The following is a 15,844-nucleotide window of genomic DNA, read 5'->3' as shown; positions in this document are numbered from 1 at the left end:
TCAGTTTCTTTCCTTTTTTTTTCTTTTTTTTTTTTTTTAATTTGGCAATAGAATCTTTCTGTTGAGGCACCAGAAACATCAGCTCCAACTGTCACTTTGAAAATGATCAAACAGTGCCACACAGCACTATTTTTATAATTAATTCCTGTCTTCAATGAAAAATGTGATCCCATCTATGATACAATTTATAAAAACTGTAAAGTATATGCTAACTTTATTTTGAAATTCCTCAGTGTCCCAACTTAGGCCAGAAAAATGTAGGTATATTCTAATCCCCATATCTAATTATATTACCTTGCAAATAAACCAGTGTACAGGGAGCATTATGAAAGCTATCAATATTCTTCATGATGATTTGAAAGTTTGTAGTGGCCTTAACCCAGTAGTAAATAAAAAGCCTCAACTACACTTACTCAAGCATGATTACATATTATGCTACATTAAGACCCACTTGAACCTTCTATTATTTTCTAATTTGAATTTGTATATAATTAGGATTCACCAAATGCACCTAAATCTTATTGGCAAACCCAGGTACCAGAACAGTCAAAAGGTAACTAACTCCTACCTTCGTAATTACTTACTGTTGATTACTATATTTTTGCAACTTTGACTATAGATACTCTTTTACAAATAATATCCAAATAGCCTCAAACATAGTAAGAAACTGCTGGTCTAAGACTGTTTCTGATGTACAATCTGCTATTCAAAAGCAGCAAGTACCTTAGTATTAAAATTAAAAGTTCTAGCAGAATAGCAAACTAAGGAAGTTTCAAGGAAGAACTGTTGGGAGAAGGCAAAACCAATTATAATATTGGAAGTGTAAGCCTTTTACTGCAGCAGAGCATCTGGTGTAACTAACTCATTTTTCAACTGTGCAGGTTATTTCCCTACATCAAAATGAGCAGTGCCACTGGTTTCTGTTAGCTACTCCCGGTCAAAAATAATCACAATGACTCAATAGAGTAGCAGAACCACAAATAGGTGGCTGTCCAAAAGCTGTGTCCAGCTGTTCCTAACTCCCAAACTCGTGTAATTCACTCCAGCTTACTGCTGGCTTGACCTGGTGGCACAACATTTTCTTCCTTGAAAACTCTGCAGGCTCACAAAACAGGAGGTGAGGGTTTCTTCAGATCTGTACACTACACAAAATTTTAAAGCACCATCGAGTGCTCTAGCACAAGTGCTCTAGCAAGACAAAACAACCTGATAAACTGAAAACAGCAGTAGTGTTGACAGAATATCCCCCCCGATCTCCAAGCTGATGCCACTACCTGCATCTCCCAGACTGACAGCTTTACACAGACCTCAGAAAACAACAGAATGGAAAAACTGCTGCACTTCCCAAGTGAGTAATAGCTCTGTTCAACCTTCTAATGGGAAACTAGAAGTTCAACTTTTCAGTCAAATTGACTGTAGCATATTGAGTTTTTGCAACTCTTATCAATTTGGACTGAGCACAAGATACTGCTGATAGGTTTTTCACCTGTTTCTTTGGTGGAAGACAGTGGCCTAGAAATAGTTTTCCCAAATGCAAATTCAGCTTGAGGTCTGAGGATCACACTAGTTCTCTCATTCTTGTATCATCACAACTAAGCCAAATTTTGCCATCGGCTACATTGTGCATTCCAAAATGACACGAAAAACCCCAAACCAAAGTCTCCTAACAGTCTGCACAAAGCATAGTCAGACTTTAATATGCTTATGTGCTTGCAGAGAGGACAAAAATATGTGCACAGATACACCAGAAATTATGAGTCTGTATGGTATTTTCTTGAGTTTAGTAACAGTTTTGTAAGAAAAAATTCTACCTCATGAGGTCTTCTCTTTGTGAGGGAGTTTTCACTATAGAATTTAACATTTCATCACACCACTATAGATACATGGTTAAGAGGTGAGTACAGAGAAATTGCTTTATCTACTGCTGGAATGCAGCAGCTATTTAACAGTTCATGCGGAAACTACTCTTTGAGAAGGTCTGTATAATCTCTACTTGAAAGGACAATTTAAATGGAATAATGTAATTATGTAATTTGGGATTTTGCCAGATCGTCAAGCTTAATACTTCATCAAGCTTCTTAGAACTCTGAAATGGGTCTTTACCGCCCAGAAAAGCCCAGGACCTTTACGATGGGGTCTCTCCGGAGCTGCCCAGCGCCCCATGGCTGAGCAGAGCGCAGCAGCTTTGGAAAGACGGAGGACGAACGAGGAGCACCGCCCAGCCCTGGGGATTCCACTCCCGTTTCGGCCAGCTGCTCCTCCGTCCCTGCCTGCTCAGTTTGCTTTAACTGGCAATCATACACCTGAAGAGCCTGGAATATTTAACTGACATTCTGAAGCGAGAGAATATTCTTTTCTAACAGGATATGCTGACCTTCGAACAGTGTATGAGTTCAAACAAACACATAGCACCAAACCACGGGGAAATCAGAGTTTCATCTCTCACGATTATATGTTCGAGGCTGCAGAGAGCGGCCCTAGTCCTTAAGCAGATGGAATCACAAGTTATAACTATGCATCTAACGTACCGCTTGCCAAACTTACAGGGTCTGTCGAGTGGGCTCCACATGGCTCCCTCAACCCACCTGAGCTCGGCGAGCGCAGTTCTGCGGGAGGTACCCGGGAGCCAGACCTGCATCGTTGTGTACAGCAGCGATAGGGGAAAGGCCGGAGCCTGGAGACTGCTTAGGGGCACAGGGCACCGCGCCCGGCACCGCGGCTTCGGGCTGCGCGAGGCTCTGCGGTGCCCTCCACACACAGCCGGACACCCCGTGCACCAGTGCTGCGGCACCCCGAGCAAAAGCGCTGAGCCTCCCGCATCGCAGCTGGGAAAGCCATCCGCTGTGGAATACCCGGAGATTCTTCATCCCGTGTTGCCTATGGGAGAGTTGAAATAATCTCTCACGGGTTTATAGTTGTTGTATACAGTGTTGCTGCAATTTCACACGCAGCCAGCTCCTCAGCACGGCAGCCTCTCCTAGCCGTGCTCTGGCTACCCAGAACAGCCTCGGCTCCTGCCGTTACGCGGCTCCACTGCCAGGTCCGAGGTGCCCTTAAGCCTAGCGGAAAGCCCTTTCCCCAGCAGCACCGTCACGCGGCCCCCGACATCGGCATCTGCCCCAGCTTCAGGCTTTTTCCCTAGGCAGCTCCTCCCCTCACAGGCTAGCCCCATGAAACGGATAACCAAGGGTATGGGCGCCGGGCAGGCAGCAGGCTGAGTGCGCCTTTTCGTTAACTTCATGTAAAGTAATCGCTCCATTTCAGCCGCCGGTCTCGTCAGACAGCAGCCGCACAACCGCATGTGAAAGGCTCTCGCCAGCGCCTGAGCTGCAGGCAGCACAGCGCACTGCCGGAGCTGCACGGGCCTTGCCACGAGCGACAGAGAAAAGGGGAGGAACGAGGGACTCCTTTTGCCCCACTGGGACACCTCTGAGATCCGAAACAAAGGGGGGCAGCGGCAGTCTGGTTCACCGAAGCCACCGTGTCTGGGAGAAGGGCCTCCAGCACCGGTGGGCCCCTCTCCGCTGGCGGGAAGGATGGGCCTGTGGCCAGGGGCACGGTATGGGACCGAAGCGGGTCCCTCAGCGGGGCCGCTGCCGGTTTCCGTGAGGCAGGGGCGAGAACGGCTACGGCCCTCGCCCCCTGCCCGGCCGGGCGGGAAGAGCGCGGCGACCCCCTGTCTGCGGCTGCTTGCGGGGCTCCGCGAGGGGCGGGCACATGCGTACAACGGCTCATCCAAGCAAACACCCCTCACATCTTAAATGAGCGTCATTTACCGGCAGCCGCTTCAGTCGGGTCAGGAGCTTTTCAGCTCCGCTCAAACCGACACCCCAGGAGCCCTCCCCAGAACCGCCGCCCCCATACCCGCCCCCCGAGGCAGGCCGGCCTGAACGGATCCCGCCGCGCCCCGCTCTAGATGTGGCTGAGCGCGGCGGGTGGTACCGCGCCGCGCGGGGGCCCAGGCATGGTCGGGGGCGGACGGTGACCGGCCAAGCTGTAGCCGCGGGCTACAGCGCCCTCGCGGGGGGCCGCCGTCAAGCCCACCTGCGGCCATGGAGCGTCGGTGATCGCCGCAGCCGCGGAGTCACAGCCGCAGGCCCGCAGGAGATGATGGCCCTGCACGCGTTCTGCTCGGTGCTGGAAGGTAGGAGCAGCGGGCGGCACAGCGCCCTCCGCGGCATGCCCGGAGGCGCCCGCCCCTTTGCTGCCCCGTGCGGGCACCCCCGCTCGCATTCAGCCTTGGGCCTTCTGCCGGCGGCCGAAACTTCAGTACGGGGGCACGGGGGGGGGTGGGGGCGCGGTCGTCCCGCTGCTCTCTGGCAGGGCGCTTCCCGGGCCCCGCTCTGCTCGGCGCGGGGCTGCAGGGCTGGCTCTGCCGGAGCCCGGCGCGGGGCTGGGAACCCGCGGCCGGTCCAGGCTGCCCCCGTCTCCGGGGGGCGCGGGCGGGCAGCGGGAGTATCTGGGCTCCTCGGGTGGGGGGTCCCTCCTGCAGTGCCGCGGGTCACGGCGGCAGCCGCAGTGCCCGGTCTGTTCCCAAGAGCTTCCCGTGCTCCAGCCGTTTCACAGTAAAAACGCTCTTTGTGCTTTCGGAACTCCTAATGAGCTGCCCGGCAGCGTTCGGGTTATCGCACTGTGAGCGGGAGCAGGATCTTTTTTCAGCAAGGTTTTCACAAAATGAGTCACCTGAGTGACAGGCTGCTTCCTGACCCGTGTGTATCTGTTCTTCTGCTCCTGAGGCTTTTAAATCTTGTTTCTAACTTCTTTAGGCTCAAAGGTAAACAACTGAGGAAGGCTCCTCAGCCCAGCATTTCTTTGTCTGTGGTATCACTTGCATAGCTCGACAATGGGCGAGGATTTCCTCTTAGGAAGTAAAGCTAGATACGGCAGTTAATCATGTGCCGCAAGAGATTATTTTCTAGCATTCAGTATCTTCTTCAGCAATAGCAGACTTGAGCCATCAGGGATTAAAAAAAAAAAATCATGATTTTGTTAAGAAATTCTGGAGTGTCTGCTTGCATTACTGAACACAACAAGGCGTTTTTGAAGGCAGAACTGTTTCTGATATGCGCTTAAGTCCTCCTCACGTATGAAACTTGTGCAGAAGTCTGTTTTTAACCCAGAATGTTTCCACGGCCCGTAAAATCCCATGTTTCTGGCCTGAAGGCCAGATGTCTTGAGGGTTTAAATAAATATTTTTCTGTTACTGCCACAGTAACTGAGAAACAGAAGATACTTGCTCTCAATAAATGTTTATGTAGGTGTTGTTAGCCATCCGCTGAGTTTAGATAACATAGGAACATAAGGGTTACATGGGGAAAAAAGGCATTTAAACCACTGTAAAGTACCCATAAATTACAACTCGCATCTCTACTTTTTAATTACTTTCTACATCTGCAGATTTAATTGCATTTCAGAAATAACATGTTTGCTGCACATTTGGTGGTCCAGGTTTCCTCCTGACCAGACCTCATGCTAATCTTTTATAATCACAGTAGAGTCCAGATACTAATTCCCTCTCTTGAAGTTTTTTATTATTAATAACCTATAAGTTGCACAAAACCATTAATCAAGAAGCTGTTAGTATTCTAAATGCATCACTTGCCATGACTACAGAAACAACCTATCATTACTTAGCATCACGCAGTCTCTTTTATCTCTTCTTCATTAGAAGTCTTCATATAGTGCAATTATTGCATCTAATCAGGAAGAAAAAAAAAAAAAAGAGAAAGATTCCTATAAATGGACACAGAGAGTTAATCCCCAAAGGAAACTATTGGGAATCACTTTCAAAGCAAGTCTCTGTATTTTACAAGTTGCATCTCAAGTTTTGCATGGAAGCTCTACTTACAGTGGCAGGGGTTTTTTTTCTCCATGCAAAAAGAGCTACGTGTGCAGCAGATCTGCTAAACCACACATGAAGTGCAATGAGGCTTAGTATATTGTGAAAAGTCACATACCTTTTAATAACACTTAGAAACAGTTTAAGCTCCTGTTCTTAACATGGAATGCATATAAACATTTTTGCCATTCAGAGAGGTGGTATTTTTTGGCTGTACCTCAGGCAGAAAATAGCCCATCATACTCACCTCGTGGCAATTCAGATTTCTTCTGTAATGCTTGTTCAGAACTACACTATGTTATTCCTCAGCTATTGAGAATATGGTCTGATTTAAATAAACTTCTTAATATTATTGCTTCTGTATAAAGGATTCAGCAAAACTTGTTAGAAGTCTCCTGTAGAAGTCTCCTGGCTGAATCCCATCACCTTGCAGCAAGGATGTTCTCGCATGCAGCTCTTGCAGCCAGCTATGCTGCCTGGCAGTGATGTTGGGTCACTACAGCTCTGAGCCTGAAGTAGCTGCAGGTTTTCCTGAGATGGAGCCCAGCCTAGGCCCACCTGTTTCCTTGGCAGTGGATGTAACCCATCAGAGGCCAAGGTGCTTGCTGTGTTTTGGTTGTTGAAAGACGAAGCCTTTTTCTCCCATCTTCAGTTTTCAATGAGATTTTAAACACAGTGAAATCACTCTTTAATCCTAACACATTTTTGCAAAGTGCAACTGCTCTACAACAGTAAAACATTATAACCCTGTACTTCATGTGGGAGAAAACCAGCTGCTTTGCAAATAAATCTATGTTCCTGTTATGCTTTGGAAGTAAATAAATCTATCTGAAATTTCTTCATATCTCCTGTTGCCCCAAAATGTGATTGCTAAGAGCTTATTCCTGTTCTTCAAATGTGCCTCCTCTTTCATTTCCATATGCTGATATTTGGTTAAGAAAAAGAAAAAAACACCATCAAAACCACAAACTGAGTTAAATCCTAACTGTATGTTAGGTTTGGACCATCTCAGTTATTACATTTGATTCACTTAAGAAACCAAAATATATTTCCGTAATTTCTGCCCCGATAATTTAACAAACAGCCAGGACTAGAAGAAATCACTTCTACTTCTGGAAAGTCGACATTGTTAGCCTTCCAATGAGCTACAGAATTATTTCGAACTCTGGCAGGTTGCACGAATGTGGACTACTATGATTAACTTCCTGCCATTCTGCTCAGCCTGTTCATTTGCATTTTAACATTATTTTAACAACAAATTTATCACAAACAAATAGTGTTAGTAAGTAATGTTTCCTTCCACACAAAAGCTAGGAATCATGGCCTCCTGCTTCCAAAATCAAAAGGTGTAACAATGTCTCAAAAAAACTTAAAGCAGACAGAGAAAAAGGGTAATTTAAAAATATGTTAATGATGTCATTATTTGTCCACTGAAACCAAAATCAAAGTACTGACTGTAGAGGTTACAGTGGCCCTAATGAAGGCAGCGTAAGTAAGTCAGAATTTTATTTTTCACTTCAAAACAGAATCTACTGCAACCATTTCTACTGCATCAAACAGCTTGCATGGCTAAGCAGTTACATAAAAGTAACTCAAGTAACTGTAGAACGGGATTCAAAACGCTGCTGTGTTACAAACAAGGAAAGTATCTGGTAATACGTATTATGCCTTGCTTTTACTACATATACAAACATAATACCCAAAATGCCCTGCTCCCAGAGTAGCATAAATTAAAAATATTAACATATGTTACAATTACATCAGTACTGACAGAAAATTTACTTAGCATATACATCAGGCATGTAGTTGTAGGTGAAGTACAGAGTAACACCAGACTGAAGCTAAAGGAGCTATTGAATTACGTATCTTTATTTAATAAAAAAGCTAAGATTTTCAGCACCTTGCCTCAAGTTTAATTCATCGAGAGAGATTAGACAGAAAAATTAAGCTCAGAATGAAACTTCATATGTTATTTGTCATTTATGAACCTATCAGAAATTCACAATATAATTTATTGCGGGAATGGCAAAGAGTGCTGACAGACATCTGCAATTAGAGCAGAAAGTGCGCGAAGTCTTCTGCATGTTTACATGTGAAACAAGTTATACACATAGTGATGGACATGCCAGTCTAGACTGAAGCAAACCCTAAAATTTAGTGTCATGGATACAGTTAGCCTTCTAGCTCTGCAAACAGGTTTGCTGCTTTTTTTTTGCTTATATTTCAAGTTTTTTTTTTTAATAGATAAAGCACTTACTTAGAGTCTTGATCAACTTAAATAGCTTGCTGCCTTTAAATAGCTTGCTACCTTGATCGTATATGACTGACAACTGCCACCACAAATACTGCAAGTAATTGGGGTGGGAGAGTGTAAATTTTTCAACAAAAACTCAGCAGGTAACTTTTCGTTAAAAAAATCCCATTTTCTTTTAGCTTAGCTTTGTATTTCACTGCATCTTCTGTTAATACAAAGATGACCCACTCTGCAGCAGGAAAGGACTGCCAGTGTGTTCACGTTTCACAAAACCTTCTCCTTTAGCGTACAATAAAATCCATGAACACATAGAAGTCTCTTTTGAAGGGACTGAGAATACAAAGCTAGAAAAAAAAAAGAATACTTTGCACAGAAATTGTTGTCAGTCATGATAGAAGACAGCAGATTAATTCCACGGCAGAAATTCCTGAAAAGATATTGACTGAAAAATACACTATATTGATAATAAAGAGCAGTTTGGTGTAATCTGATCTGGTTTTAAGTTAAAATATCACTATCCAAGTGTTTTAGGAACAAGTAGAACAGATCTGGGAAAGATCTATTAGAATAGTCTTGTACAGCAGGATCAATTCTGTCAGCTACAGGGAAACCATCTGAACTTTCAAGTCAGTGTATATAGAAGGTTTAATAATAATATTAATAATAAGGTTTGCTAATACATTAATAAGGTTTTTGGAACCCTTGTCAGCATGGTTTGCACATGCAGCCTTCTTATCAGCCTATTGCAGAACACAGCTTGGAGATGAAAAAAGATCTTCCATATAAAAAGGAAAGCTGCATTTTAAAAATGAAAGATATTGTTCTTCTGGCAGACATAGCCAGGAATGGATTCTAAGTAACAGAATGTAGAGCAACTAAAATGAAGCAGCCCACAGCTGCTTATACATTTCTAATGGAGGAAGAGATCAGAAATGTTAAATGTTTTGAGTAAACCTGGAGGGCACTCTGTCACAGATCCATCCAAGCATGAATTCTTTTACAGAGGATTCGTATCAAAGGGATATGGGAGAATTGCATTTACTTCCTGAATTAGTTAATCTGGTTTCTCTGCAGAGATACAGATCCCTATTTTGTTTGTTTGGCAATTTTAGAGAGAGGAATCCCTGCTGGAAACAGCTGGAGTGAGATGAAACTGTTGTATCTGAGAATAGACCTGAGTGCATTCAGATATCCTGCTGGCATGCTAATGACTAACAAGATTTGTTATCTTGGAAAGGAGCTAGTCACTGATAATAGCTGGTGAAGCTCACTTCTGCTATCAGGCTTTTGTGAGGAGGATTAAAAATGGGTTGGCAGCTCCTCTAGCATGCTTTGGGTAGGGTATTCAAATATCTTAAATGTGTCTTTCCTGATGCACACCTTTCACCTCTGTTACTTTATTCTGTGGCAATCCTGCAGGATATTCCAATATGAGGAGATCACTGGAGCAAAAAGTTCTAGGCGGCCACCTTAACTGTTCATTGCTACTCATTTTACCAGTCTTCAGATGTCCTGTTGAGACCTCAGGAGATTAGGGTATATACACAGACTATGAACTATAAGAACATGTGGGATTCAAAAATTGCTGTTTTCATCCTCATCAATAGAATTGTTTTGCAGTTTGAAAAGGCAGCAGCAATGCAAGCTAGTATTCCTTTTATCAATTAGCAGATGTCACCAAATGCTAGGAAGAGAGAAAAATCTTATTCCCTGGAATTTACAGTTTTGTGTTTCTGAGCTAAAAATGGCTTAAACCAGAAACACCCTTAAATAGCTTTCTGAAAGAAAAGGATGTGACTATCCACACAGAATTACATAAAACCCAGTGTCTGGACACTTTCCTTATCTAAACTGCAGAAGTTCTTTACAAGAAGACTGATCAATCACTTTGAATTTGTACAGCATCTGGCAGCATGGGACACTACACTTGATCGGAGTCCTTACCACATGGAAGTTATTTATGTTGTACGTACAGTCTTGACCAGAGAATATGATAGGATATGACCTCACAAATGTTCCCACCACATTAATAGCTAACAATGTTTAGACAGGGGGGATATGATGTAAATGCTGGGATACTGTGATTAGCAATTACTGAATGTAATATTAGTTTCAGCACACAGGGCAAATTAGGAGGTAGGTTTAAGAATAGTACACAGAAAACGATTTGTTCCTGTAAGGCAAAACACAGTATATAATTAAGATCAAGCGTTTGTTACTCTAGGCTATATCTGCCAGAAAGGAGTGGGCATCCTGTCAAGATTTTCTAAAATGCATGACCTTTCTGTTGCCAATTACTGTCTATTTGGACTATATGTATACAAGGTGCTGCCTAATACAGGGAATACAGCACAGAGATGAAACAGTGAACCCAGCTTTAAGCAATGTCTGTCATCTTTATCTCTGGGATTGTGACTACCACTATAATCAGAATGTGTAATACTTGAAATGATTAAGTCTTTATTTAAAAAATAGGTGGAATTTTCCTTTCTATTTCTCAGTTGTGCATGATGCTCCCCAGTTTGATATGCAGCTTGCCCTGCATGCACAGATCCCCCATTGTCACCGCTGAAGACAGACACTGCTCTGAGCTACACAGCAAATCTAGTCTGTTTTCTCTATATGCAAAGATCCCGAAAGCATGCAGAAAAAGCAGAAGAAAGACGTACCATAGGGAGCTGATAGCAGTACTGTATCCCATGAAATATGAAGAATACATCTTGCCAGGAAGTACAAGCATATGTCAGATGTGCAGCCTAAAGCACTTCTTTTTCTTAAGCAGCACACTAATTTTTCAGTTTTGGGTTCAGTACCATTTACTATAAAACTAGCTATATTATTCTAATTTAAAGAGAAATAAGAATCACTCATTTATGATTCTCTCTATATATACTTCAAAACATATATTACTGAAGGAAATCTTGATTCCTGCAAACAACACGTAGTTTATTACACTAGTTCAGGGGATTCTTATTCCATAAGCCTATTTCAACAATAGGATGGTAACAAGAATTTGCAATGTATGGTTACTGTCTTCATTCTTAAAAATTTACACAGCTGTCTGCAGGCTATGTGATCTAAAATATTTCATGCAAAGAAGTGAAGAAAATGAGAAATCAATTCTTTCAAAAGCACAGACAGAAGGTTGCTGCTTTTTCTTTATTTCTGGTTAATGTTCACACAGGTAAAAACTATCAGAGCTTTAAATGGTAGGATAAAAGTATGTACCATAATTCACAGAATAAAAGTCTGTAGCAAAAACTGGATTCATGAATAAAAGAAGCCCCTCTCAGTCTCTGCTTCAGTCACTGTGCTGCTGTTGGCTTAATGACAGCCTCTTCTACAGTGCACATACAATACCATGAAGCAGAAACTCAGTATAAGGTGTGGAAACACTAACCTCTTTTGTATTTACCAGCTAAATATCTCTGACTTTATCAGGTCAGTCTTCCATATTTCAGTGTCCTCTAGTAGAACTCTCAATACACTCCTCCATTAAAAATGAAGGAAACAATCAAAAGAACTAAACAATCAAACCCACCCTTCTGACCCTCTGATATTCAGTGCAGTCATGCAATCCTGCACTGTTTGTGCTGTTGCTCTCATTAGTAAGCCATGTGCAAGTTTAGATACTACTTCTGCTTCCTGTACAATAGTAGAACATAGAGCTGAAGTCTACCTTTTATCCACACTGAAGAGCAGTCATGTCACAGTGATATGTAAGTTGACTTTAAAGAGGAAAAATGAAGGAGCATTATAACTGTTTGAAATTCAGTTCATCAGAAATAACAAGATCACTCTTCATCTTCTCAAAGTGCTACAAGACTTTTGGTGAATGGAGTTCAGTATCTCATGTCTGTTCTAATTGTGTCTGTGTCCTCGCATACAGTACCAGGACAGTGGTCCACAACAGTGGTTCAGCACTAGCTCTTCACTGTACCATGCTACAGGATCTAGCTCTTCCCACACATCTTCCTTCCTTCTTACTGACTTGTATAATCCAAATTAGTCTTTGAGAATCAAAAATATGTTTCCAGGAAGTGGCATGGATTTAGAACACCAAGTGATAGCTTTGTTGTTTTTAAAACACACACAAAAATGGGTTAATGGAGCAGTTTAAGAACATCCTGACTGTTTTTTTCCCCTTCTTTTCCTTTCATCCTGAACATTAATAGGCTTTGTTTTCTCAGCCAGAAACCCCGTCTGGTGTCGTATACTGTTTTGTGTAATGCATGGTTAAGGCAATACTACCCTCAGGCTCCCTGTCCCATGTTTTCGAGAAGAACACATAACGATTCCTCTCTCCACCCCTTTGCTACCAGTGTCACAGGGGTAATGACAGCACACATACAGAGTATTAGTCAGACACACCTCTTTTCTTTATCATATTATCCTCTGGGATAAAACTAATAGCAGAGAAAGGCCCTTAAACATTTGCTACCTGCCTTGAATACATCTTAAGGGTTGTTGAGAGCATGGGAAGGATAGGAATTGCCAAGGAAAGGAAAGAGATGGAAGAGATTAAAAATTAAGAGGATGAAAAGGGCAGTGAACAAAGAGGTAGCAGTTCATTCTTACTATGTCCACTCATCCATATACCATGACAAAAGGAAGACAGTAAAGCAAATATTCAGCTCATTTATCTTCTGTAATTACCTGCGTATCCATGCTTCTCAGCAGGAAATACGCACTATTCCTTTGTACTTACACAGACATATTCTGGACTATTTATAGAAACGGCAGTCTGTCTTTAGTGAAAGCCAGTCAGATTTTCTCAGTTCCTTTTAGGATTATTTTATTTTGTTCTTGCATCCACATAATTTTAAGAAGGGAAATCACTGGTTAGTGTAACTGAACATCTGTTCTTACTGTTGCTATCTGTACAAGAGAACACAATAATTGAAATAAACATAGATGCTTTCTGATATTTTAAAGAGGGGAAAAAAAAGATATACTGTAACAGTGTTAGCAATGTAGATAGCTTTACTAGAAAAACCCAAAGCAAACCAACAAACCCCCAGATTTTTCACTTGAATTATCTGCACTACTTTTGCTCATCAGTAAAATATTTATTTTACTCACATTTCTGTGTTTGTTTGCTTTGAGGAAAAAAAAAAAGGCAAAATCCATTTCACATTTTTAGAAGCATCACAAGTATATAGAGATTGCCGTATACTTGCAAAACAGAGGGTGGGCACAGCACATCTTTCTTTAAAAACATAGTGACGTGTTTTGCAAAGGAAACTGCGTTTACTTTGCTGCATTCACATTTACTGCATTTACATATGGAAACTGCATTTACTTCAATGATAAAAAACAACTTTGAAGTATTGCTCCAAAATCAGTATAGGAAAAAAAAAAAAAACAACCAAAAACAAAAACAAAAAAAAGACCCCAAACCCAAAGAAAATACATAGACAACTTTATAACCACTGTTAAGATCATTAGGGGCAAGTGATCTCAGGAGTACAAATGCATTACAAATTCATGGACTTAAAACACTGATCTTCTGAGTGCAGTTTAACCACAGAAGCCACAAAAATAAATGGCAAATAATTTTGAGATAGTGTCTTCTATAGAAGAAATACTGAATAAAAGTATCTGAAAACTAACGTCATTCATACGTTAATAAAGATGCAATATTTGTTTATTTTATGTGCTTTAAAGACAAGTGAATAGCTATAACTTGAAGACCAATAATGGGTACTAGATACTTTCTTCTGAAGGATGAATTTTCAATCTAGGGTGTGTCAGCAACAATTAACAATTGATACTTTATATTGGGACAGGGAGTATATTTTTCAGTACATTAAGAATGTGGAACTATTGCAGATATACCTAAGTCTTAACCTACTACCTCGTAATCCATCCCTAAAAATCAAATGAACTTCTAGGAACGTATCACTTGTTTGCAAGCCCAATATGGTATTTTAGAGCACTCCGGGTTGTGAACTCAACATACAAGGGAGGAAAGTGTTACAATGACATGCAGCCTGTTTTAATACGGGGGGAGAGGAAAAAGGGCATCAGAAACAAACATAATAAACTGCACATGCTAGAAGAACACTGTCAGGGGCAGACCTTGATTTCTTTCCCCGAGATAATGTATCTATGCCAAGATGCAACATTGCGTCTAGGTATGTTCAGTTGAAATCACTGTAGCACACAGTGAGTGCCTGCTTACTCTGGAACTGTCTGAAGGGCTCAGTCTAACAGCAACTCAGGGAAAAACAGAGAGAAAATGCCATTTCAGCATGAGCCAATAAAATGCCTGAGAAATGAGAGGGGAAAACCATGAAAATAAAATGGAATTCTTGAATGTGACAGTAAAATTCTGCTGATTTTTTTCCCCCCTGCAGGGGTAAGGCTGTGCCTGTCTGACTTAGTATTAACAATGAGATTAAGAACATGGGAAAGGTGACACCAGCTCAAATCAAAGGTCCATATAGTCTGGATCTCTTTCTTCACAGAGATAGAAAAGCAGGACGAGTATAAAAGTAGAGCAAATTATATTTTCCCAAATAGTATACCAGAGTTCCAACAACTTATGACTTAAGGGGTTTGTGAAACAGAATTTTCTATCTCAAGGATGTATTATGAAGTATAAGCATTAAAAAGAAAAAAAAAAATCTCATTTTAGGTTTGTCTAATACCCCTGGTTCCTGTACTGGAAGAGACAACAAGTAGTTGCTCTCTATTCACCATCTCAAGGACCATTGGTATTTTATGACTTGTATCCTGTGTCCCCTCAGCCAGCTACTGTGCGGAACAGTGTGGTGCCCTTCTTTTCAAGTTCTCCAGTACCTGTCCAGAATTGTAGAGATACTCAAGACAGAAGCAAGTGAAAGTTTTGAAGACTGGCGTAATTAATATACTCTACTTCATTCTCTTTTCCCTTCCTGGTAATCCCTAATAATTTGAGGTGGACACAGCATTTTAGGAAAATCTGGATATTAAACTTGCTTTGTAACTCTTGATGAATAGTGGAATATAGAATCTTCACTACATGCTGTTCAGACTGATGCTTCTTGGGTGCAAGACAAATATAAGCGTAAGGTAAAGGCCAGATGCAAAATCACCTAGACAGCTTCCTTTTAGGAAAGGAAGAAAGAGGGTTAGAGGAAAGACTATAACAGAATCTTAAAGAGGTCTAATATTTAGTCAATTCAAATCTAGAAAACACTAGCCTGTCAACACCTGAGACTAACAACACTCCAGCAAACCAGAGTGCTTGCAGCAGTGTACACCCTAACAGTGTCCACGTCGTAGCTGTTGTGACTGCTCAGAGTAAGTCTCTTCATTGTTAGAACTCGTGTCTGCTTGTTTTCTACTGCCACATCATTCACAGAAATCAGTGAATTTATGTGCTACTGTGATGCATCTCAGCCACCAGTCTCATGAGCACAATTCTGTTGTGCACCTGAAGTCCGTTTAGGGGTAAGACCATAGAGTGTCTCCTGTAGTCCTGATTAATTTCTCGGAAGCTGGAGAAGTCATTTGTACATGTTACCCAAATGGAGGTTTAGGATAAATATGGTTCAATATAGCAGAGAAGCATCTTCTTTCAGGATATAGAAGTTATATAGCAGATAGGTAACATATAATTTTATAAAATGCTTGCAAATCAGATGATAATCTAGCAAACATTCTTGAAGTTCTCAGCTGTTTTGATCTTCTCAAGCTGATCTTCTCAAGCCTTTAGTGGGGGTCCTGGGTATGAAGAGCAGCATCACAGATGCAATGAAAGCATG

General features: G+C 41.8%; 1 protein-coding gene across 4 annotated transcripts in view; it reads left to right on the top strand.

Annotated features, from left to right (window-relative positions):
- Window positions 1–3,774: 3,774 nt before the first annotated feature.
- Window positions 3,775–15,844, top strand: part of NETO2 (neuropilin and tolloid like 2) — a 31,441-nt gene continuing 19,371 nt past the window's right edge. Inside the window, exon 1 of one of the 4 annotated variants that reach the window (XM_061355652.1) lies at window positions 3,775–4,144. In XM_061355652.1, the coding sequence (XP_061211636.1) occupies window positions 4,108–4,144 (37 nt within the window). In that variant the 5' untranslated portion in view covers window positions 3,775–4,107. The remainder of the gene's footprint in view (window positions 4,145–15,844) is intronic. The other 3 variants (XM_061355649.1, XM_061355650.1, XM_061355651.1) reach the window with 3 other exon arrangements.

Source organism: Neopsephotus bourkii, unplaced genomic scaffold (genome assembly GCF_033783945.1).
Source record: "Neopsephotus bourkii isolate Nb327-2 ecotype Australia unplaced genomic scaffold, CSIRO-AGI_Nbou_v1 NB_818, whole genome shotgun sequence".
NCBI lineage: Eukaryota > Metazoa > Chordata > Aves > Psittaciformes > Psittacidae > Neopsephotus > Neopsephotus bourkii.
The sequence above is the reverse complement of the archived record's forward strand: the minus strand, read 5'-3'. Positions and strand labels throughout refer to the sequence as shown.